The sequence below is a fragment of the Macrosteles quadrilineatus genome, unplaced genomic scaffold (genome assembly GCF_028750875.1).
Source record: "Macrosteles quadrilineatus isolate MER2022 unplaced genomic scaffold, UCM_ALF_1.0 Scaffold_7__1_contigs__length_78375512, whole genome shotgun sequence".
Classification (NCBI taxonomy): Eukaryota; Metazoa; Arthropoda; class Insecta; order Hemiptera; family Cicadellidae; genus Macrosteles; species Macrosteles quadrilineatus.
The window spans coordinates 1,815,054-1,838,148 of record NW_026542600.1 but is presented as its reverse complement, the minus strand read 5'-3'; the positions used below and the strand labels follow the sequence as shown (position 1 = coordinate 1,838,148).

The 23,095-nt window shown below is 34.4% G+C and overlaps 2 protein-coding genes across 2 annotated transcripts in view; one reads left to right on the top strand and one right to left on the bottom strand.

The window, feature by feature from the left end:
- Positions 1-81: 81 nt before the first annotated feature.
- On the bottom strand, positions 82-8,862 carry LOC128998292 (39S ribosomal protein L32, mitochondrial-like). The gene is made up of 4 exons (XM_054424368.1): positions 8,584-8,862; positions 5,680-5,925; positions 3,786-3,928; positions 82-443 (listed from the first exon to the last, which is right to left on the bottom strand). The coding sequence occupies exons 1-4, from the start codon at positions 8,672-8,674 to the stop codon at positions 324-326; spliced, it is 600 nt and encodes a 199-aa protein (XP_054280343.1). The 5' UTR covers positions 8,675-8,862; the 3' UTR covers positions 82-323.
- Positions 8,863-11,995: 3,133 nt separating this feature from the next.
- LOC128998367 (all trans-polyprenyl-diphosphate synthase PDSS1-like) overlaps positions 11,996-23,095 on the top strand; it is a 77,800-nt gene continuing 66,700 nt past the window's right edge. Inside the window, exon 1 of the mRNA XM_054424473.1 lies at positions 11,996-12,165. Coding sequence (XP_054280448.1) covers positions 12,004-12,165 — 162 coding nt within the window. The 5' untranslated portion in view covers positions 11,996-12,003. The remainder of the gene's footprint in view (positions 12,166-23,095) is intronic.

Below are 23,095 nucleotides of genomic sequence, written 5' to 3'. Positions count from 1 at the left end.
TTATATGAATCTTGAGTTGCAAATTTAGTGTGTTAAAAGTTATCAACAAATTAAAATTTAAAAACTAAATGAAAAGGATAAACAATAGATAGTTTTTTTCACAATGATAATCTGCATGTATTTATAAATGTATAATTTTTATTATTCTAGCTTGTAGCCTGGAATTTTCCCATTACTTCAGGCTAGGTGTAGAAGGGGTCGCGGCAATATCACTTCCTCGGTGACCAAAGTTCCGCACTCTACCACTAAACCAGCTCGCTCCCAAATCATCATTACCGAAAACAACAATAATGCAACATAATCTATCTAAACTAACTGTATAACTACGCCAAATCCGTGGGTTTCACGCTTGTAGTGGTGGCGAGGCCTTTGGTGGTCTTTTCAAGCAAATTTTTACTGAACCAAGGAGGACGTTCCTTTTTCATTTCAATGATTCTTTTCCCCTAAAATAAAAAAACAAAAATTTAATTACAATGACGTGGATTTTATACTTAGCTTACTTAACTTCTGTTATGTGAAGTTGGTGAATGATTTAGTAATATCATATGATGATACCATTAGCTCAATTCAATATACCGGTATTTCTCAACCAGAGGTATGTACTAGTATCACAATAAAAAATAGTTAACTGTCAATGTATTGTACATCCATGGAACAATACAACAATAGTTTATTTTGGATTTTTATACAAACTTAGTTTTTAAATCACTTGAATATGTAACCAACCACTAATGAAAAATTGTTGTGCACTAAAAATATGTTTGGTAGATTGATAATATCTGTAATGTTGTAGGCCAACCTACAAAAACTTAAAAGACTCTACTGTTGAAGATTGAGTTGTAGCTCTGAGAATTGTATATGTGTTATGTGTTTATTTATGTGCATTTTCATCTATTTTGTCCGTAAGGTAAATATATTTACCTTATTTAGGCTTTATGAAGGCTCATATTTTTACCTATTAAAAATAAAAATACTGTAGCCTAAACAAATTTTTAAGGACTCGAAGCTGTAACATTAAGCTGTACATTAAAATATTTTCAGAATACTCACTCTATAACGTAATAACTTATTTTGGTTTCAAATTAGAAATGTTAAATACTAAAATACTAATAGTTTTCAGACTTTTTGGGTGTGAATAATGCTCTAATACAGGGTTTTCCTAAATAATGTCTTTAGACCAAAATGAACAGGTGAGGTAGAAAAATTAGGTTGGTACAACTGAATTCTTTGGCTTTAATAGTTTTGTAACAGTGTCTTGGAAACATCTAGCCTATTTAATTGTTGTCCATGACACTTTGCTGTTACTCAAAAGTCAACATTTTTAATTTTTATCTAAAACATGTTTTCTGATCAAAAGAAGGTCAAGTGCTATTGTATGCTATTGTTAAGTGAATTAAGGTCAGATTTTTAGTTCAAAGGACTTTTAGAAAATTATTTAACAAAGCCATTTCATAAAAACAACATCAATTGTTGGAGAAACAGTTCGTAGAAACAGGATCAGTACTAAAACTGAAGACTTTAGAAAGACCACCTGTATCGGAGGTAACAATTTTGCAAAGGTAAGACAGTCTTGCCTTAGAAGTCCAGACTTTGGCCTAATTTCAAGTGATTTTTCTTACAGGACACGTGAAAAACATCGTGTACTCTAAGAGTCGCGAGAAAAATTCGGGAGTATTTCATTTGGTCCAAAATCGTTTTATCCTCCAGTTGGGGAGTATTTCATTTGGTCCAAAATCGTTTGGTCCAACAGTTGTAAAACAGTTTGTTTGGTCCAACACTCTAATACGAGTTCGTTTGGTCCAACAGTATGAACTATTGCGTCCCTCACATTGAAGGCGTTCAAATAATTGCAGTCACATCGTCAACCCAACCGCCTGCCTTCCGAGGCCCATTTGTTGTTTTGTGTTATGTTTCTAAATAATTGATATTTGCATTTATATACACGTACATATACATATATTTATTTATATATTATGTGCTTGTGTCCTGTTTACTTTTTATCCCCAGTCAATCTTAAAACAACGCGTTTTAATTCCCTAGATTTGTGGATAAACATTGACTTTGCTTTGAGTTAGCATTTAATGTTAAACAGATGGTTTATTTAATTTGTCTGTATATTAAATTCAATCTATGATTGTTGTGTGTTTGTCATGGTATTTGTAACAATCATGTAGTTAATAATACAAATATATAACGTGAATTTTTAGTGAAGATATATCCTTTTTGTAAAACTTCCCAAAATGTTATGTTTATTCCCCATGAGAACCAAGAATAAATTATTGAAAAGAAAAGAGTTTGTATTTGTTGTGGTGTATTGTCAATGGTATTATCTTAACTAACTATAATTATAATAGAGGAGGTATGTATTTATTTATGTATGTATGTACCCTATTGATTCCAAAAGCCAAGTTAGTGTTAAGTTTGGTATGTTTATAATCGCACTATTATAAACAATGAAAGGGATGGTAATTCTTTAATATTGTTATCCTTTGTTCTATACCCACACAATGTAATATAAATTGTGAAAAATAATTGTGCGTGCTATCTCAGATATACAAATGCCTCGCAATTTTTCATAAACTAAACCAACCACATTACTGTCACTAAAAGAAGGAATGCCAATAATACTAATGTGAAACTTAGGTCCACCCAAGCTGTGCAAAGGAACCAGACTGAATATAAAAAACATCGAAGGAACAATCATAAGTGATAAGTTTGAAGTAGAAATAGTCCCAAGAATACCAACGATATCATCTAGTCAAGAGTAGTAAAAAAGGCAGACACCAACCGATACAATAGATATAATGCATAATGCAATAAGAAATCATTGAAAGAGTTACTGTAATATCAAGAATATACAATTAAATTCGTAATGGAACGTTATATTGCTAAACATGACATTATAGGCCCTACAGAAGAACATCAATTTTAACATAAGAAAATAAGATCCTTATATATAATTCTGTTAGACCAACATTTTACCAGGAAATTGTGGACACCCAGAAAATATGAGTGCTATTAATGTAATTTTCATATTCTATTTCAAACATTTGATTAAGAATTATAGACAACGATGGAGGGTCAATAGTAAACACTGCATTGTAAATACCTAGATACAACAATAAAAATTAAGGTGTATGATAAAAATTTAAAACACTTTGGTCTACTGAATTTCTATACACTCTGTATATTAGAAGGTTGCCAAATGTGATAAAAACTGTTAATTTATAAGATTTCCAACCGTATGATACACTATTGAGTTTTAAGTCTGCTTATGTACGCTTTAGTGGTTTGAATACTACAAAACATGGTGTCTATAACCTTTAAAACATCGAAAGTCGGCATGTTTAAAGCAAAAATTGTATTAATATTATTATTGATTACGACGGCGGATATTTGAACGCCTTCAATGTGAGGGACGCAATAGTTTATACTGTTGGACCAAACAAACTCGTACCGGGATTAAAGTGTTGGATAAAACGATTTTGGACCAAACAAATGAGTTTTTAACTGTTGGACCAAACGATTTTGGACCAAATGCAATTGGATAAAACGATTATGGACCAAACGAACGAATTTTTAACTGTTGGGCCAAACGATTTTGGACCAAACGAACGGCAATATAAATGTTAGACCAAAAAATTTTGGACCATTTGAAGATGATCCAAAAATTCCAAGGTGGTGGTGGGTCACCAGGCCAACAAGTTTGGGAACTGCTGCCCTAGGGGTTTGTATTTCTACTTGATGTTTTAGAATTTATAAAAAATTAACATAATGACATTTACCTTGTGAAACTCATCTGGTACTCCATCCTTCTCTCCCTGATATAGAACAACAACATCTTTGTCCAATGGGTTCAAGCCTAGCTCAGCTTCAATTGCTTGGTGAATCGCCTCCGTCTCTTCTTTGACTTTGGAATAACAAGTGGCTGTAACAGAAACAATGTAATGTAGCAACTACATTCTGTCTCGGTAACTTCACAATAAGACCCTGGTTTCAGCTTTCAGTGGTCGCATGAACTATGATGGAGGTAGAGAAAAGAGCATCTACAATAAGTTCCGTGGACTGTATAATTCTGTTTAGTTTCTGTTTCATGGATTCTAAATAAATATCTTTACTAAAAAGCAAGTTTTGGTAGTGTTTGATACAATACTTAGCTTTCAACACTACTCTAGTCAATATCTACAGGTAATATCGAACAAGACTGATTAACGAGTAATCATTGACATTGACGATTTTCTTAAATTTAGGTATATCATACCTTTTTCAAAATCAGACAAAGTATTGTTTTTGTGATCTAAAATATCTGATTGCCCAATTAAGATTCATGCTTTGTATTGTCACATGGCAACTATATTACATATGATATTGTCAGACATCATAACTACGAATAGGCCTAACACTAAGTCCGCTCAGTTCAGTCCGCTCAGCTCAGCTCAGGTCAGTCAGCTCAGTTCCGGCAGTTTTCCCACACACTGCGTCAGTTCGGTCCGCTCGGTTCAGTTGTTTTTGAGCGCCAACTGCCAGTGACATAGTTCACAAGTAAATTATTTGTGTTGAGATTTCCTAGTTGTTATGAGTTCCACCAGTAGTGACGAAGGAATTGCTGTAATCACATTAGCACTAGCTGCAGAAGAGGATGATAAAGTTGTAAGGAAAAAGAGACGATTATGGATTCACAGTAGCAATGTATTTTCAATGTATTAATATATTTTTAATGTATCAATGAAATTTCTTCCTACGCGACCTCCTTCATTGTAATGTTGTAGTAATCCTTAAACTCATATTTAATAAATATAACTTTTGATCAGCATTGTACGTGTTATTAAATTTACGGAAAGTAAATAAAAGAAACGTCTTATAACACTTAAAACATATATTTATGCTTATACTGTTACTCACAAGTATACAAAAAAAGATGGTAAGTGGTGATCGATTTCGATTGGACACTTCAATCATCGAAATTGATCACCACTTACCATCTTTTTTGTATATTTACCATCTTATGAGTAACAGTATAAGCGTAAATATATGTATTAAGTGTTATAAGACGTTTCTTTTATTTACTTTCCGTTAATAAATATCACACAGTAGGCCTACTACGAACATGTGTCAGACCTCCCGAGGTCAGTTGCACAAGACTGACCGCTGTTTACTATGCAGTGCACATGCACGGCACCTCCGTTCCATCCGTCGCTTCCGTCCAATACGCTCGCTTACCAAAAACTGGCTGAGACGGACGGAGCGGACCGAACTAAGCGGACACAGTGTGCGGCTCTACGTTTGAATACGTTACATGGTTTTTGAAATTTGTGGAACGGACTGAACTGAGTGGATTCAGTGTGCGACGTGCCTTAGTGTTAACAAATACAAGTTAACATTAAACAGACACTAATGTAAAATACCCCCGGTGTAGGAAACCTACAGACTGAGCAGATTTTTACCCTGAATTTTTGAGAGTTCTAATTTTTCTGTGATTAAATTTCGGCCGAGTTTATGGGTGTTAGGCTACTGTACACAGAGTAATTTTTATCCAGTCAGTGGGAAAGATGTCATATAGCCCAAACACAATCTAATGATCAGCAACTTCAGATAAAAACCTCCTTTACAGGTTCAATTGTACGGTTTATGCATATCTAATATTTTTTTATTAAGATTATTTTTAATCAATGCACTTACGACATAAAAAGCCAGCTTCATGATTACTACCACAGTTTTTGCACACTAAAAGATTTTTCTTGGGAACCAGAGGCTTCCAAACTTGGTCGGGCCATCCATATTTCCTGTTTAGCCTCTTTTCAACTGATCTCCTCTTCTTCGGCACTGCCCATAGAATAGAGTCATTCAGGATGTCATGAATCAAACCCAGAGATTGAGTGTTGTTTTGAGGATAGCATTCGCCAATCGGTACTACACTGAATCCATCTGAAAAATTAAGTTTCTGTAGTATTATCCATTAGACATTCACACCTTTTAGTGAATTTCTCTATAGTAATAGTCAAGAATCATTATCCATAGTAGGCTATACATAGTTGTAAATGAATATCGTTAAATAAATTAAAACTAATGCTTCAACTAAGATGTAACCAGTTTTAATTCATATACCCTAAAGAATAGGACAGGTCTTATTATTAGGCCTATTCCCTCAGATCTTTTTCAAAAGGAGAAGAAGCTATCCTACAGCAAGGAAAGATCTAGATCCAAGACTGGTTTACTTTTTAATTTTGATGTTATCGTTTTATATGTCCATGAACATGATAACTCAAGTCATTTTGGTCCAATTTTGATGAAATTTGGCATAAATGTGTAGTGCTGAATAAACTTGAATGAGTTCACGAACCCGCATGATCGGGTCATAAGAACAACAACCTCATTTCATTCATTTCATTTCATTTCATTGAGCAGTAATGTTTTGACTTTTAGTTGGAGTAGTCCCCAATGACATACTGTAGTCAAAATATATAGCTATGCGACTTAGCGATAAGTTGAGTACCACAGAGTCAAAAGAGTGACATTTACAGGTAAGTGTGGTTCTTCGTGTACATGTTTATGTGTGAAGGCCTATTTCATAAATTCTATAGAATGATTGATAAAAATACCTAATATAATATATTCTAGGTAGGCCTAAACTATAAAATAAGAAAGACAAGTTATGGAAGTTAGAAAGTTCTGTGTGTTAACACATATATTCTATTTACTTCAAAAAGCGGCAAAAGGATGCAGAGTAAATATTTGTATGTCAAATTTAAAAACATCAGGAGGCTCAACAATGAGACACGTGCATTAGGCCTATTTGCATTTCTAGAAGCCTTTGACATAGCCTAGGCCAGGCCTACCATATAATTAACTAAGTTAATTTACATAATTACACATAATTTGTAATAATAACTAATAACTACCAAGGCTACATACATACATAGTAAATGTTGACATGAGGACTCACAGTAAGCCATTGTTTAGGAAATTCAACATACTCACTGTACCTGCAATGTACCTGCAATCTGGTTGGGTCTAGGCGAGGGGGTTGGCGGGGGTACTTTTGTGAAAACATTTGTGTCTTGCTACTCACTCACCCCTACCTCAGCACTGCCAATAGCCGGTACAAGTATGCTTTAGTTCGGTTAGTAGTGACCCGTCCACGCGCACTGAAGTTTTTGCCGAACATATTTTTGAATGTCTGTTGTTTATTAAAAGAAATTTACATACTATACCTACAAATAAAAATGTTAAAAAATATTTCACTAGAGACTGTAACTCACTTAGAATTTCCCAGTGTAACTTAAGTTAAAAATTGCTCTGAATTGTTTTGTTGAAATGGTAAAAAACTGTAAATTCTCTACCCTCTTATTATAGCCTAAATGTTTAGAATTTAACTGTTATAAGAGGAACGTTAAGCACCTTTTGATTAGTATTAGTCCATATGACATAAATGAGTTTTTCCTTAATGTTAATGACCGTAGCCTAAAGTATAACTAAAAATGTCTGTGATTATCTGTGGACTGTTTTATAGCCTAGTTATATTTATTATAACTAGTTTACACTGCTATGCATTGTAAAATGTTCTGACAATAAAGATTTGATTTGATTTGATTTGATTTAGGCTAGATAATTTGCCTCCAGGATTGATTTATTGACATAAAATGAGGTTACTAACCTGTCGTCAACCAGTCCTATATTGTCGTGGATGACTATAGTTTCGGGGATAAAACCCCATTTTCATCTTCTCTTTCCCCAATCAAATAGAACTAAACTAGCCTAACTCAACGTCTACCCTAGCACACTGTAAAAAAAAGGCAGACAGCCCTAACGGAAAATCAATGCCTAATGAAATCTGATAAAATATTTTACTCAATATTTGGCTGCACTTCACTTTAGGTCCTACACAAACAACCGAATGAAAATATTGATTTTTTGATATTAGGTCGATATAGGTTAGGTTAACCTTACCTAACTAAACAAAAGATACACCGATATTGAATAATCGATATATCGATCAATGTTTTCATTCGAATGAGTGTAGGACCTAAAGTAAAGTGCAGCCCAATATTTATGTTATATTGAATTAAAATTCCATCCAAAATTATATCTAGCCTAGGTTCTCTGCGGAAATGTAGGCCTAACTTACCTGATGAAGAATTAAGTTATCTACCACATCACTTTCTACAGAAGTCCATTACTAACTTACTTGTAATACTTGTAGTTTCCGTCCGTAGTCCAGAGCAGGAATTGAACAGGTCAATAGGTTAAGGTTATAACCTCCTAAGTAGGCCTATAATACTACCTACCAATCTTTGAATTTGAATGAACCCTTTTCACATGTAGATAACCAATTAAGGGTACAGTTTTTTAACTGGGCTATGCTAATATTGATTGAATCTATCGAATTGAAAATATTGATTAATAATCGATATTTTTTAATATCTCTATTATAAAATTAAACTATTATAACCTAACCTAACCAACCAAACTTGCTGATGATGAAAAAGTCGCATGAAGGTTTACTAATCGAATCGATAGTTTCAATCGATATTAGCATAGCCCAGTTAAGAAACTGTACCCCAAATATGGATTGAGATTTATTACCTGGAGGTCGCTGAAGTCCTAGTAAAGCTAACGCATTGCTTTCAAAGTTGAAAATGCACTGTCGCATGTAATTTAAAGACCTAGCTAGCATTATGAATGTAATAATTTTTTATTGCGAATTAAGAGTGGAAACACATACAAGTTTAGGTCTAAAATAAACTAAACTAGAATAGAAACTACTTAACACTCAACCGGAACGCCTTTCCAATTCCCATTAAAATTTTGATTTTGAGGTTAACGTCAAATTTTGAGGAGGTACTCGGAAGCAGACCAGCAGACAACTCACCTTGCAGTTTTTGTTTTTTTCTACATACAACAATTGTGGTGGCCTTGATTAAAAGTCATGAGGCCCCACTGTTAACTTTTTGTGGTTATCCATAGTTTTTTTTTTGTTTATTTGATATTTTTATTAGGATAATGATATTAACACATTTCATTTTGTTATTTACAGACATAAATGTAGACAGTGAACACTGATTTGTTCTGTAATATTTAGTTAGCTATAAAGAAAAGGATCTCTAAAAGGAAATTTGAGGTAGATGGGTATCTGGGAGGGATGGAAGAGGTTTAGTCTTCCTTGCCTGGGCCGATCAGGTGGACTAACCCGAAAAGGTGGACCTCGGATGAATAATCCCAGGATTGAACAAACATTAATGTTAAATTTGAGTGACTGTAATGTGTTTGTTTTTAGATCTTCCGACCGATGGAATGAAGGAATTAAATTTGTTATGTTCGAGATTTAAATGTCTTGATCATTTTTGCTGACAACTTCACAATTCCCAGTGGGCAGGAAGGGCAGGTCATTCTTTTCTTTGCCACAGTAGTGGGGCCTGAACCATCGCTCATTTTGGTCTAGAATAGTAGTTGCAGGAAGCCTTGATATCTAATTGCTGTTGTGCTATTTAATTTCGATCCATAGAATAATAAGAAATGTAAAATAAAACTATGTAAACAAATATTTAAAAAAGGAATATATGTCAAAATGGTGTTAATTAAAGCAGAGTGATATGATATTGTACGTGTGGATTGTGTTTCAATTCACTGTATATTTGATGCTGGTAGTATGGAAAATATTATGCACCATCCGTGTTTAGGAAGGTGTTGCCTGTACTCGCATAAAATGGGGAGCGAGCTGGCGTAGTGGTTTGTTGGAATTTTCGCCCTAGTTTTTGAATTAATGGTTTTAGCGAATTTCCCATATAGGGAATAAGCTATTTTACTGTATGTGTCATGGTAAGACCTAGAATCGGGGCCGATTTACTTTTTCGTTTTGAGGTCCCCAGAGAGGCAAAAACACCACCCGTTCAAATTAATATAATATACATATGTCCGTTAGCGTGATAACTCGAGCAAAAATTATCCAATTTTGACGAATTTGTACTAACGTGTAAGCCTACGTTTATTCGAGCGAGTTCGCGAACCAGCATAATCGGACCATGGGAACAGGGGTTTATAGGGTGTTTTATATATGGGGTAAAAATGGGGTTTTCTCATTTTTGACCCTAAAAACAAAAGATTTAGCAATTTCTTTTTAAACCATTTTGTATAGCTTAAAAAAAGAAATAATTTTTTTCTTGTGTCTACGCCCAACTTAGTATATTGAAGCGCTGTTGTATACCTAACGGTCACGGAGTAAATTAAAAATATGTGTAATATGAAATTTCACTGTTGTAGTTTACTTGTTTATGGATATATGTTGATAAAATTTGGCAAATTTATTTATGAGGAGTTTAAACATTCACAAAACCACACAGTCCTAGGATTTTCAACATCCAGCACTTCAATGTTAAAATCACCTCCCACAATGAGCCTAATGAGGTTATACTTTACTTCTAAAGTCTGCAATAAAGGCTAAAGTTGGCCTTGAGACTGAGATCAGTCTTACCACTTTTTGCAAGGCTTTTGTTGTGGGATTTAGTTACATAGTATCCACTGTCTTAGATTTTACTAGGCCTAGGCTAGACGCCGAATTAATGCACGACTTCGGTTACATCAGACCCAGAAATCTGATTTGAATCGGAATCAGAAGCCAGCCTCTATGAGTCCATTAACCATCGAGCTTATTAAGCTTCGAGTCATCGTCAACAACTCCCTTGACAAGAGAGGCCTAGTTTTCCACGATGGAGTTTTAATTCAGAAACTCGTCGATGTTACAAACGTTTCTGTAGTCGTTTTATAGGTTAGATTTGCATGACTCACAAAACCACTTGCAGCGATCTTCCAACTGACACAATAGGTCATAATCATTTTTATTTACAATAACACTGGCGATATGATTCCATTTTCGGCAAAATCCGCCACAAAAAATACCATTACCATTACCTTTTACGAGTTTAAAGCAAGAGCCACAATTTGGATACGAATCAAAGAGTTTTCCCATACACACCAGGCCAAGTCATTAGCAAAATTAAAGCTCTTTACGGATAAATCATTAATATTACAAGGTTACAAGGTCATTATAAAGTTTAAACAGAGTAGGTCTCAAGAGCACAGAGCTTTTTGGGGCACTCGGTGAGGCACTCGAACCTCGAACCGGACTAGAAAACGTGCCGTTTAGATAGACTTTTTTCCATCTGTCACTAAGATAAGATTGAAAAAACTTATACACAGCATCAAGGTTATAGCAAGAAGGCTTATCCACAAGGAGATCATGAGCCACCGTATCAAGGGCCTTAGGCGTCTCGTAACACTATAAAACACACATAACAGAAATAGAAATAATGAGTAAACATTTACATAAAAAAAACTGGCCAGTGCTTTCACGCGCAACACGGACGCCGATATCAAATGGCTTTCAAAGTTAAGAGGCTAAAGCACTGGCCAGTTTTTTTTTATTTAAATATTTACTCATTATTTCTATTTCTGTTATGTGTTTGTATAATGTGTTTGTCCAATGACTTCGTCAGGTCTGAAAATCTGACTAATGATTAGATTTTGCTGTCACATTTAAAGATGGACTCTATTTGCCCAATACTATAGTAGTGTACCCATATAAACGTAATATAAATTTATATTATAGTAATATAGTATTTATATTACTTCTCTGGTGTCTACCTAGGATAATTAATTTGATGGGGCAAGGTGTTATTTATAATTATAAAAATATAATGTGTAAGTTTTTGTTTGGATTTGTTACATAAGTAAATACGTATTCCCATTAAACAAAACCGCTGATACTGTTAGAGTAGACATTTCTTTTTTAGATTACATAAATATGCAATCCTTTAACGAACCTAAATGGACATAGAAGTATGTTTTGTCAGCTGGTAGTTTGTATAATATGAGTCGTTCTCCTGTAGTTGAGCTTCATGATAAAGAGTATTGCCCAACTACTGTAGTCAGCTGGAAGGCGTTGCTGCAGCAGCCGACTCGACTGGGAACAAAATGATAGCTGATCGGAGGTTCATAACAGTTTGTACTATGGCGTGTTTAGGGTCGGGAAGGCTCTGTGCTCGTAGTGTTGAGAAATTGTGTCAGCTCGGACAAAAAACCCAAATAAGAAGAAAACCTTCAGCTGCATTTGTAAGGATCAAAGAAGTTGGCATTCAACCTTTATCTCGGACCCTAGTGCAGCATTGCAAGGTTAGTAAAACTTAAGATTTTTGGCGGTTTATGCTCTAATGTTTCAGTTTTTTAACCATAACTTGTAATATTACGTCCATAAAGTATTTTCAGCAATTACTTTCAACTTACCAGGCCTATAAGTATTTTTATGTTTGTAATTAATTTGTTACAGATAACAGCTGCTTTGTGCTATTCAAACATCAATCGTAAACTGCACCTCTATTAATCCTTACAATGATTTTTTATAAGAAAATACTAGTTATAATATTATTTAATTGTTTCACAATTTTGGTTAAATTAATCTTTCAATAATAAGTTACTTATTATTCATTATTAACTAGTTTCGCCAATATTGTTTTGACAAAAGTTTACAGATATTTGTATTTCTTGTATACTTTTTTGCTCATTAACTGTCGGGAGGATTACAGCTGCAAACCTCTATTTTATCATGCTTATTTTTGCATGTCTTTAAAGCCATATCAATATTATCAATCACCAATCGATACATGCAAACATTATTCCGAACGAAGTTCTATAACCTAGTTTGTTATGTTGTTAGCAGACGGTTTCGCTAGCAGAAAGTTGACTACTTGGGTCAGCTTAGCAACTTAAATGTTTTGTTTCGGCAAGTCACACAACAATCGTTAGTGTCGTTTTTATATCACGTTGTTATATTTGTAAATTATTTTCTTAATTTTGTACATCATACCCTGAACCCTTACCTTTAATCATAAAACTCAATGGGAACATTAATAATACAATACAATTCTTTTGACACAAATTACTAAGTTACTTTTATTTTCAAGGTTTTTTAACATTGTTAACTCAAAGACATATAAAATACAAACAGTTTAACCAGGGTTTAACCATTGGTTTAACAGTCAAAGACTACTCAAACAAAATGTGATTGTTTGTCATGTCATTTAGTAGGCGATGATTGTAGCTGGGAGCTGATAGATAGTTTTAGATTTCTTTGGCGAAAATTTTGAAGAAACTGCGAAAAAGTGAACGTGAACAATAAGTAAAAACGGATGCAGACGACATCCGCGAAGTTTAATTTAGGTTAGGTCTAGGTCGAAGTATTAAGAAGTGTTCTGATTTTCAATACCGTAAATCTAATCTAATACAGGACGAGGACACTGGACATCGGATTGAGGTCCAATAAATTTCGTGGATGTTTTCATGTTTCGTGTAAGCCGTAAGCTTTATAGGCCTATTTCTTTATAAGAATTTAAAGGTGTTTTTGGAAAAAAATACTCTGTCAGCGATAGTCAACTTAGGACAAATGTATGTTGGCCTAGACCTAGAAAGAAACAAACATTCTACTTAGACCTGTAGACGTGATTATACGTGACCTGTTCACTTGACTTAGACTAAACTTATAAACAAGTTTTTGGCCCTTCAGTTTATACCGGTAAACTAACACATTACCCTATCTATAAGAATGCGATTAAGAAATGTATTGACAACCAAGCAAATACATTGTTTACAATAGGTCTCCTCAAATTAGTCTACAAAATTTAAGTAAAATCAGAGCAATAGTCATCAAGTTTGTCAGGCATTGAAGCTAAATACGATTTTTTTTATAAAAGCTATAACCATTGACATTGACTATAAACAGAATAGACTTCCCAATGTAGGCCTAATGTAAAAATTTGAAGCCAAAAAACGTGGCACAGTCTGTTGAGATTGTCACCAACTAATGACACTATTCTGTGTTAAGTGATAAATCAATCAGCTGTTTGCTATGCTACTGCACTGTTTTCATTAATATTCAACCCAATACACTAGTAAACCCTAGTGAGATGGTCCTGAACATCTATTTTCTTGGTTTCAAACTTTCATATCACATGGGGAGTCTATTCTGTGTATAGTCTAGTCAATGATATAACTTATATGACAGCATGATTAAATTACTATTTTATATTATTTACAAAATTCATCAACATGGAACATTGGGTTTTTTAGGAGCCATTTAAAGTTATAGTGTTTCAAAGAATACCTTACCACCATAGGAATAGTTTCTACATAATTTGGTAGTTTATTAGGCCTAAAGTTTTTAAGCCCAGAGTGTGATTATACCTTCGTGTTTACATCTAGCTATGTCGATTTAATTCTTAAACCTAAGTTAGTAATTAAAGTGATCATGGACATCAGTCCTAGACACAGTGTATACACAGACAGTCCTTACAAGTACTATGGGCTAGTAACTAGGCTATAACTTAAAATACACTCCGTCTCTTTTTTTTGTTTTTTCTTGTTTTTTATTTACAATTTTTAGAACAAATCAAATTAAGTCAAATTAAATCAAATTAAATCAAACAAGTGCATAGAGAAGTGCACAATATAAATTTGTATTCAAAACAAGAAAAAATGTATCAATACGGTAGCCCTAGTACCGTATCGTAAAGAGGTAATTGGGTTTACAACAATGTATTTGTGTGAAAAGACATCCATATCCATCACTTGGTGTATTTTAAGAAGCGTATGGTAAATGTCCAGCGTCCTACTGTAGCCTCTTTTAAAATTGAGCCTGAATTTGATTTCTCAACAGTTTGAAATACCTGTATTGGTGTTTTGGACTAAATATTGTAGCTATTTTCATTTCACCTACCTTAATAATTTGTAGGCTATTTAGTTGTGTGTTACTTAGTATATCCTTTAAACAATCTATTAATTAATAATAAATATGATAAAATAATTTAAATAAATTTAATCGAAAATGTGGGTTTTGAAAGATTACCCAATGTAGGTGTGTTGTCAGACAGAAGGGTTTGGAAACCGTTGGGTTTGCCCAATTTTATTTTTGCCCCTCAAAACACAAAATTTTGCAATTTCTTTCAAAACGGTTTAGTATGATGAAGTACAGTACTGTTGTAGGCTTAAGGGTGATGGAGTAAATTTCAAAGCAAATTATTAACTTAAAATCTTCATGTTATTGTTTTGGAGAGTAAGTAAACTGTCATAGTTTGCTTGCTTATTTAAACAAAATAATTATGTAAATAAAACCACTGCCACAGTAATTCTACAGGATAAGTAAGTTTTCTCTGGCCCGATTGAATTTTCACTAATATATTTCATTATACATGTCAGATTTATTCTGTATTTAACATTTAAAGGTTTTTAGTACTTAGGTTTGCTGGCTACAGGGAAAATAATGTGTTTTGTAGTGAAATGTTGATAGCTAAGTATGAAATAAATAAATCTGCCATGGATATAGATGAATCAAATAACTACGCCTGAATTAAATAGGCATGCCTAGGCTGCAGCTTTGCCTCAGTGGGGGTATTTATTACAGTATTACAATACTGTCACGATTTTGTTCTCACTGATGAAATACCATACCATATATTTATGGTACTTGCATTCGAGTCCTGACTATCACTATGGATTCTGGCTAGCCCATTTAATAAAGCTGTAACCTGTTGGGTGGAACTTTAAGCTCATCTATCTCTCAAGCAGAGAGGCTTGGGTCTTCTGAACAAGAACTCTTTCCACTAAAAGCTATGTTATAATTTTTTGTAGCGTGTACTGTCTAAAACCCATTTCAGTAATTTTGTACAATTTAAGTGATGTGAGAACTTGGCGTTGCGTGTTTGTGCAGCAAGTATGTTACCAATACTGCCAACACAGTATTTGTAGATTTACTCAATATGCTGTTATTTTGTTAAGAACCCTTTAAATCCTTTATTTAAAGTGGCAAAATCAGATAAAATATTGTTTAGTATTTTTAACGAATGAGCTTTAAAAAGTGTATGTAATGTGCTACTTTATCTGTAGGAGCCCCTATCTATCTTCTCCTAGACCCTGCCTTTAGTTTAGAAGACTTTGGCAACTTAACTAGGAAGACTTGAATTCACTGAATAATCGACCCCCCACAAATTGATCTTAGAGGTTATCGATTTGTTTAAAATACATTACAACTTCTCTGACTTCCAAACACCTGGGAGGATTTCCACGGTAGAATCCGGAATCAGTCTGATGCTGCAATGGGGTCAATACGATCCTGTGACATATTATGGTCAATTCAGGATGGTTGCTTCACCTAAAAGGTCAGTTGGAGAAACTTGTCCCAAACGTAGGACAGTCGCAGACTCTGTCAGTGTGTCTACTCAGAGGTGGTATTGGCTGGAATGTCTACTGCTTCCCTTCTCAGGTGTTATCGCTCGATGCCAACTGCCCAGTCCTATATGCCTATAACTGATTTTACACTCTTTTCATTCATTCACGTTCTTGACGTAAACGACATAATGGTAACTTACTTTTATATTCCTGTGTCTACAGGTCCTGAGATATCTTTGATTGGGCCAGGACGATAATTTGGACATGGGAATTGTATTTGCTTTCAAGAATAATACGCTTTAGTTAAATTATTGCGGAGCAATTATTATAGGATTTTAATGGCGAGATGGGAACGAGAAATTCTGGGGAGCACTTTTTGACAAAGGAATAACGTTAAAGTCGCCTCTGAGATTTCATTTACCTAATTGAAAATTGTTCACTAGGGAATTCTTAAAGAACATGGAATTATAAGGTAATCTGATAAGTAAATAAGAAATAGTGATAGTAAACAAGTTTCGTCCTCAGACTAGTAGATAGACATACTGAGCAAAACTTACACACTAGTTTTAACCCTTAAGGAATAAAAAAAATTGATACCAAAAGTGAAGATCAATGAAATAATTTTCTCAAGTAAACGTACCTGTACTATGTACTAAGTTAATATTTTTGCGTATACGCAATCGCAAAACTGGTTAATTCAGTAATTGAGAGTATTGCAAGAGCCAAATCAAAGTGTCAAAGGTCTGTGTCTTCTAGATTTGATAATTAGGAAAACATTTTTCAATGTTATATTTTTGGAATGGTTCTCCTAGATGCCGTCAAGTTTGCTGTGTGATGTACTCATAGGTCCTCCTAATATAAATCAGACAAAAATATTGCTCTCTTAAACGAGGAGCCAGACTAATTATGTGTTTGTATGAATAATTATATATTTTTTAAGAGGTTGGTGGCCTCTTTTAAACCTTGCATTTGCCCGTCCACATAGACTAAGGGTGCGTTCACAAAGAAAGCTGGTTACAAGCGCTTGTTGGCAAGCGCTTACAAGCTCGAACCGGCGTGAGAAAAGTTAACATAGTATCAAGCGTGTGTGTTCACAGACAAAGCTTGTGCCGGCTAGCAAGCGCTTGTTACAAGTTCTGACAAGCACGCAAGAACGTTTCGTACTTGTTTTCCGGCGCTTGTTGAGCGAACCAGTCAGTTAAAAACTACTAACAGTGCAGTATGAATGTCGATGAGTTGATAGTTCAAGTATTTAGAGCTTCCAATGTCCAAAAAAAATATATTACCCACATATTGTGGTTTTTCCTAGAATGTTCAATAACGTAACCAATAGGACAAATATAACATATATGTATTAATATGATATACAAACACATTTAATTCAATATTAGTTAAGTGTTGTGTTGGATTTTTTATAGATGAAACTTGTATACTTTTACTTTATTTACCTAGAAAATTAAAATATTTGAATATATCTCACAATATTATTTGCATCATAATTAGTCAGCTACATAGGGTGTTTAAAACTCCCTTCAAGTATTTTTTAGTTTTCATTATTGGTCCAATTTTCGTTCTGGTGCATGGATAGGTTGCTTAATAAGCAATAATATGCCAATCCCCCCCCAAAACTTCACTAAAAACTGTCACTTTTTTGAGGATGTAATTAAACGTGATTAACTTCCGCAGTTAATTGCATGAACACCTTCCTAATTCTACATTTTCAATAAAAATAACTCTTCATCACTTGAGGAAGATATTGTCTCAACCAGAGCTGAGACTACACTGAGCTTGAAATGCAAGCGTTTGTTGTGAACACACAACAGCATTCTTAAGCGCTTGGAACAAGCGCTGAAAGTAAGTTACTTGTAACCAGCTTTCTTTGTGAACGCACCCTAACTGTCCGTACGTGGACAGAATCTCTACTTTCCATTGCTTCGGCACTGACGCATAATATAGAAAATAGGCTATGTTAACATACAACCGTGCCTGAACGAAAAGTACGCCATTTCCGTCCATCGTTTAGTAGCCTTAATACTTGTTACAAATAAAAACGTGGAAAGCATGTAAAACATTTTTTACAAAGTGTGTGTTTGAGCTGAGCTCTATTTTAGTTTCCGTCGTGTTTTGGCTAATCTGTAATCTGTTGTGATGAATGAACAGACCTAGAGATAAGCGTAAATGCCTAGAATAGCTTTGCCAGCTGTGGTATACGGTTCTAATCTATAATTGTACTGTATTTGGTGAAAGTGAAATTAGGTTTCGGATCAGTTATTTGGTAAATAATACTATAACAGGTACTGGTCAAGTAATCCAACGATTATTCAGTTGAATTCGCTCGTTAACGTGCTTCGTGTAAACAGTTTCCAAGCTTCCAAACTGTCAAACGCATATCTAATTAAAAAAGGCACAACACGAACATAAAAACGGCGCGTATATACAAACATTCAGTATTCAGTTTGGAGGAAGCAGCGACCACAGAATTAACATTTTAATTCTTTTGTCGCTGGGAGGAAGCACCGTTATTTAATTTTAATTTTAGACATACAGGGATTGAAATGACTATTTCTCCAATAAATGAGTCATTGAGGTGTCGTGATAGCGTCCTATGGTGATATTACTCCGGTGAGGTGAGGGGCTGACTCGATAACTTGCGATTCACTAACACTTTCACCTAACCACTTGTGCAGTTGAATTTAGAAAAGGGTGACCAAACATTTTACAATTAACTAAACGACGAATTACAGGTAAGCTTTACCGTAAATGTCCTAACCAAACCAGTTGGTCTTCGTTGTGGGCTTACTCGTGTTGTTGGGCTAGAACCAGTGTAAAACAGGAGATTTATAGAGCATATACACAATTGAATTATATTCACCACCTTGTGCTGATGGTTAAAACAAATATTTAATTACGATGATATCCTGCCCGTTTTACCAATTAGAAACTGCACGCATTGGCATTTGCGATTAAAATGTCAAGTTATTGTTAGAACTACCTTATGCTCTTGTTTTATAGTTATGGTTCGATCGGCTCTAGCTGGAACAATAAATCGGATACAAACTTTGACACTTCCTGATAGTAACATATTGAGGACTTCTTGTAATATTTAGCCTATCCATTCATTCACAGTGGCTTGGTGAGTTTCTACCTTATTGATATGGAGACAACCCACCTAGTGTCGCAAAGGACATTCTTGAATTCCTTCCAACAAAGCTTTCCCTGTTTGTCGGCTTAGATATTAATTATTGTGACAAATTTGTGTTTGGGAGTGTCGCGGAGATCACTTATTGTCTCATATACAGTGTGGGCATTGAGATGTTTCCCGCACCTTGTATCGATTTGAATCCTAAGTAAGAATATTTCATCGTTTTAGTAAATATTTTAGGTCTTTCTGATATATTTCTAACTAGGCCTACTATTTAATATGTGTTGTCAAGTTTTTTCTTGGAGATTAACTTTTAATATCCATCTTCAATAATAAAACCCAAGTAAACTCGATTATCAAAAAAAATATTACACGAGAATGAGTAAATGAAACAATTAAGTATTTTGTATATTTAGGAAAATTATGTACGTAAACATTATTACTTGCTATATTGGTCCATCAGACAATCTAAAACTAACAGTTGAGTATTTAAAGTCATAATTAACTGCTTGAAATTATAAATACCACTTTTTCAGCGGATTTTCATTAGTTTTTAATCGAACAAGATATAACACAAACTATACCATCCAACAGTCCAACAAATTGATGTCAATAACCTTTCACTAAATTTGACATGACCAACTCAATAGACCATAGAAACACTAAAACCTCTTATACTTTTTACAAATACTCTCCCTTTTGGGTATTTACCCACCCCTGGTGTAAATGCCCATTTATAATAACCCTAAACTTTCAATATATACCCGTCCCATATTAATAGAATCTATAATTAAATCAATTCCGTAGTGAACATGTTTAGATTGGGTGTTATATAAAAATACGGATAAAGCAGTCAGTTGCGGAGTTTCTGATAATTTAACGTTTTTGAATACTAGACCTATTGTAAACAAACGTTATTAGAGATGGATGACAAAAATAACTCAAGGGTCCCAAGAATCACTCAAGTCTTCCATTCTGAAGGAAATAGTATACAGTATTTCATTACTGTTAAATTGGAATTTCGACGAGGCGAAACCGTGGACGGGAATAATTAGAGCAAGTTTACAAGTCATCACAAGACAACAAACAACACACACATACAAAATAACAGACTTTTCGTATACGTTTAACTACACCTATTTCATCTCTCAATGAACAATTTAAATATATAAATAACAGCAAACCTATGTAGCAACGTAAACATTTTAAGTTTCAATGTTATGTTTATTGTGCAGTATTTAACACACACAATGCTAAAACACAGCAAAACTAGGAACCTAAATATAGTTATCGGGAACTTTTAAGCAAGTAGTTTGTTCACTGCGGTCCTGCTAGAAGGCATTTGAAAAGGATTATTCATATTTTATGAATTTTAATATATATATGATACAAAAACATTACGCGTTTGTTTTTCTCGACCAATAATTAACACTAACGAAATGTAATTAATTACAATTTAGAGCAGGCACACAGCCGGGCCACTTTCCCCGACGTTTCGGAAGGTTTCTGTTACCATCGTCAGGTGCAGGTCCGGCTCTCTTCATAATTATTGGCTATTATGATAATTACTCGAAATCCTCGACCATCCCTGATAATAACATGGGCCTTTCGGCATTCCTATTCTTTGAGCTCATCTTTGGTGTAGCTCGGGCTTAAAATTATTCAATAATTTAACAGGCTTGGGCATTAAACTTATTTAAATAAATCATAAATCATAAATCATAAATCATAAATCATTTATTTGGCCAGATTTACATGAATGCATTGGCTAAGTCAATATACATTTACAAAAATACAGATTGTCTTATAAACTATAAAATAACTACTAAAACAAACAATATTTACATGTAATCAATTCATGAACCAAGCATACCATATGCCCATGACTACCCATCAGCAATAAAATCACGGACACGGTAGTAACACTTGGACACCAGTAATTTTCGAAGTGATTTTTTAAAAACAACAGGGTTTGACTCAATTTTTAGATTTGTTGGCAGTGCATTGAAAAGCAGTATACCGTTATAATAAAGATGTTTTTTGAAAAAGGTGGTTGAATGTTTTGGTATCTGAAGATTAAGACTGTTTCGCAAAGAATATGGACATGATCTGGAACTTGAAAAAATGGAAATGTTCTTTTTCAGAAAAGAGAGTGTTTCAAGGATGTATATGCATGGAAAAGTTAAAATATTTGAAGACTGGAAAAACAGATGAAATTTACAAACAGATGAAATTGAGATCTTAAGAATAATTCATGAGATGAAAAATAAGAAGTCTTCCGGGGCGGACGAAATTTCTCCCAATATAATTAAAGAAATTGGACATATAATAGCAAAGCCCCTAGCCAACGTGGTCAACAGTTCTTTTGAAGCAGGAACCTTCCCTGACCTATTAAAGACCTCCGTTGTTAAACCACTGTATAAAAAAGGCATACCAACCACTTGCGATAACTACAGACCTATCACTCTAGTTTCGACCATTTCGAAAATATTTGAAAAAGTAGTAATAACAAGATTAGTACAATTTTTAGAAAGAAATAATATTATGTTTAAGAACCAATTTGGATTCGTAAAAGGGAAATCAACCACCAATGCAATGTTTACACTTATAACAAAAGTAGTACGGGCTCTTGACTCAGGAGAAAATGCTTTAGGGTTTTTCTTTGACCTGAGCAAGGCATTTGATACTGTAAATCACGATATGCTCATCAATAAACTAGAATCTATTGGTGTTAGGGGGCTGGCACAGGAGTGGTTCTCCTCATACCTTAGAAAGAGGGAGCAATTCGTTGAGGTCAGAGGTGTTGACAGTTCTGGGTGTGCTCGACCCTTTGTCTCCTCTCGGGACACCGTCACTTGTGGGGTTCCCCAGGGATCTGTCCTCGGACCTGAGCTGTTTCTGATCTATATCAATGAACTGCCTTCAAGTGTTGAGGCTGGAGAGATCTGTCTTTTTGCGGATGACACGTCTTTAGCTCTGTCTGGCTCAACTTCCGAGGAATTAGAATTAAAATCTTTTATTGAGGCAAATAACGTAAAGCAGTGGTTTGACTCCAATTTATTAAATCTCAACCCCAACAAAACTGAATTGCTCCGTTTTTCAATCCAAGGCAATCCACACACAACTATCCTTTTAGACAACGTGGAAATTGAGTCAACAGAAGGCGTCAAGTTCCTTGGTTTAATATTAGACAAACACCTTCGTTTTTATGACCATATCGACAGTGTGTGTACGAGGGTTGGTTCCGGCATCTTTCTTTTAAAACAATTGTCAATTTTTTCTGATCAGAACGTCCTTATGACCGCCTATTATGGGGTCATTTTCCCTCATTTAGTATACGCAGTGCCGGCATGGGGATATGAGAATGGAAGGACCAGATTTCTATTTCGACTTCAAAAGAGAGCAATTCGAACCATCTTTAAAATCAGCTCACGAACTTCATGCAAAGATTTCCAGGATCGTTGCATTTCGTTGGATGAGACATCACAATTGCTTTGCTGTATAATCGGTGATTACAATGTTATAGGCTAATTATTGTAGGCTATATGAGTAAAAAAGAACACTAAAATTAATACCATCGGGTCTTAAAACGTAGTCTACTGTTAACAATAGTGTTGAAAGGAAGATTATTTATGATGTCACTAATTAGTAAAATAAATAAGCTATAGTTGTACATTGAGATACATATTTGTATTAGTTTTAGTTATAATATGATGACATGTAAGCTGTTAAACGCAATACATT

Coding starts and splice junctions, on each gene's coding strand:
- LOC128998292 (XM_054424368.1), bottom strand. CDS start 8,674: ATGCTAGCTAGGTCTTTAAATTACATGCGACAGTGCATTTTCAACTTT. Junction 3,929..5,679: donor TGAAGCTGGCTTTTTATGTC/GTAAGTGCATTG, acceptor TTTCTGTTACAG/CCACTTGTTATTCCAAAGTC. Junction 444..3,785: donor TACCAGATGAGTTTCACAAG/GTAAATGTCATT, acceptor TTTTTATTTTAG/GGGAAAAGAATCATTGAAAT.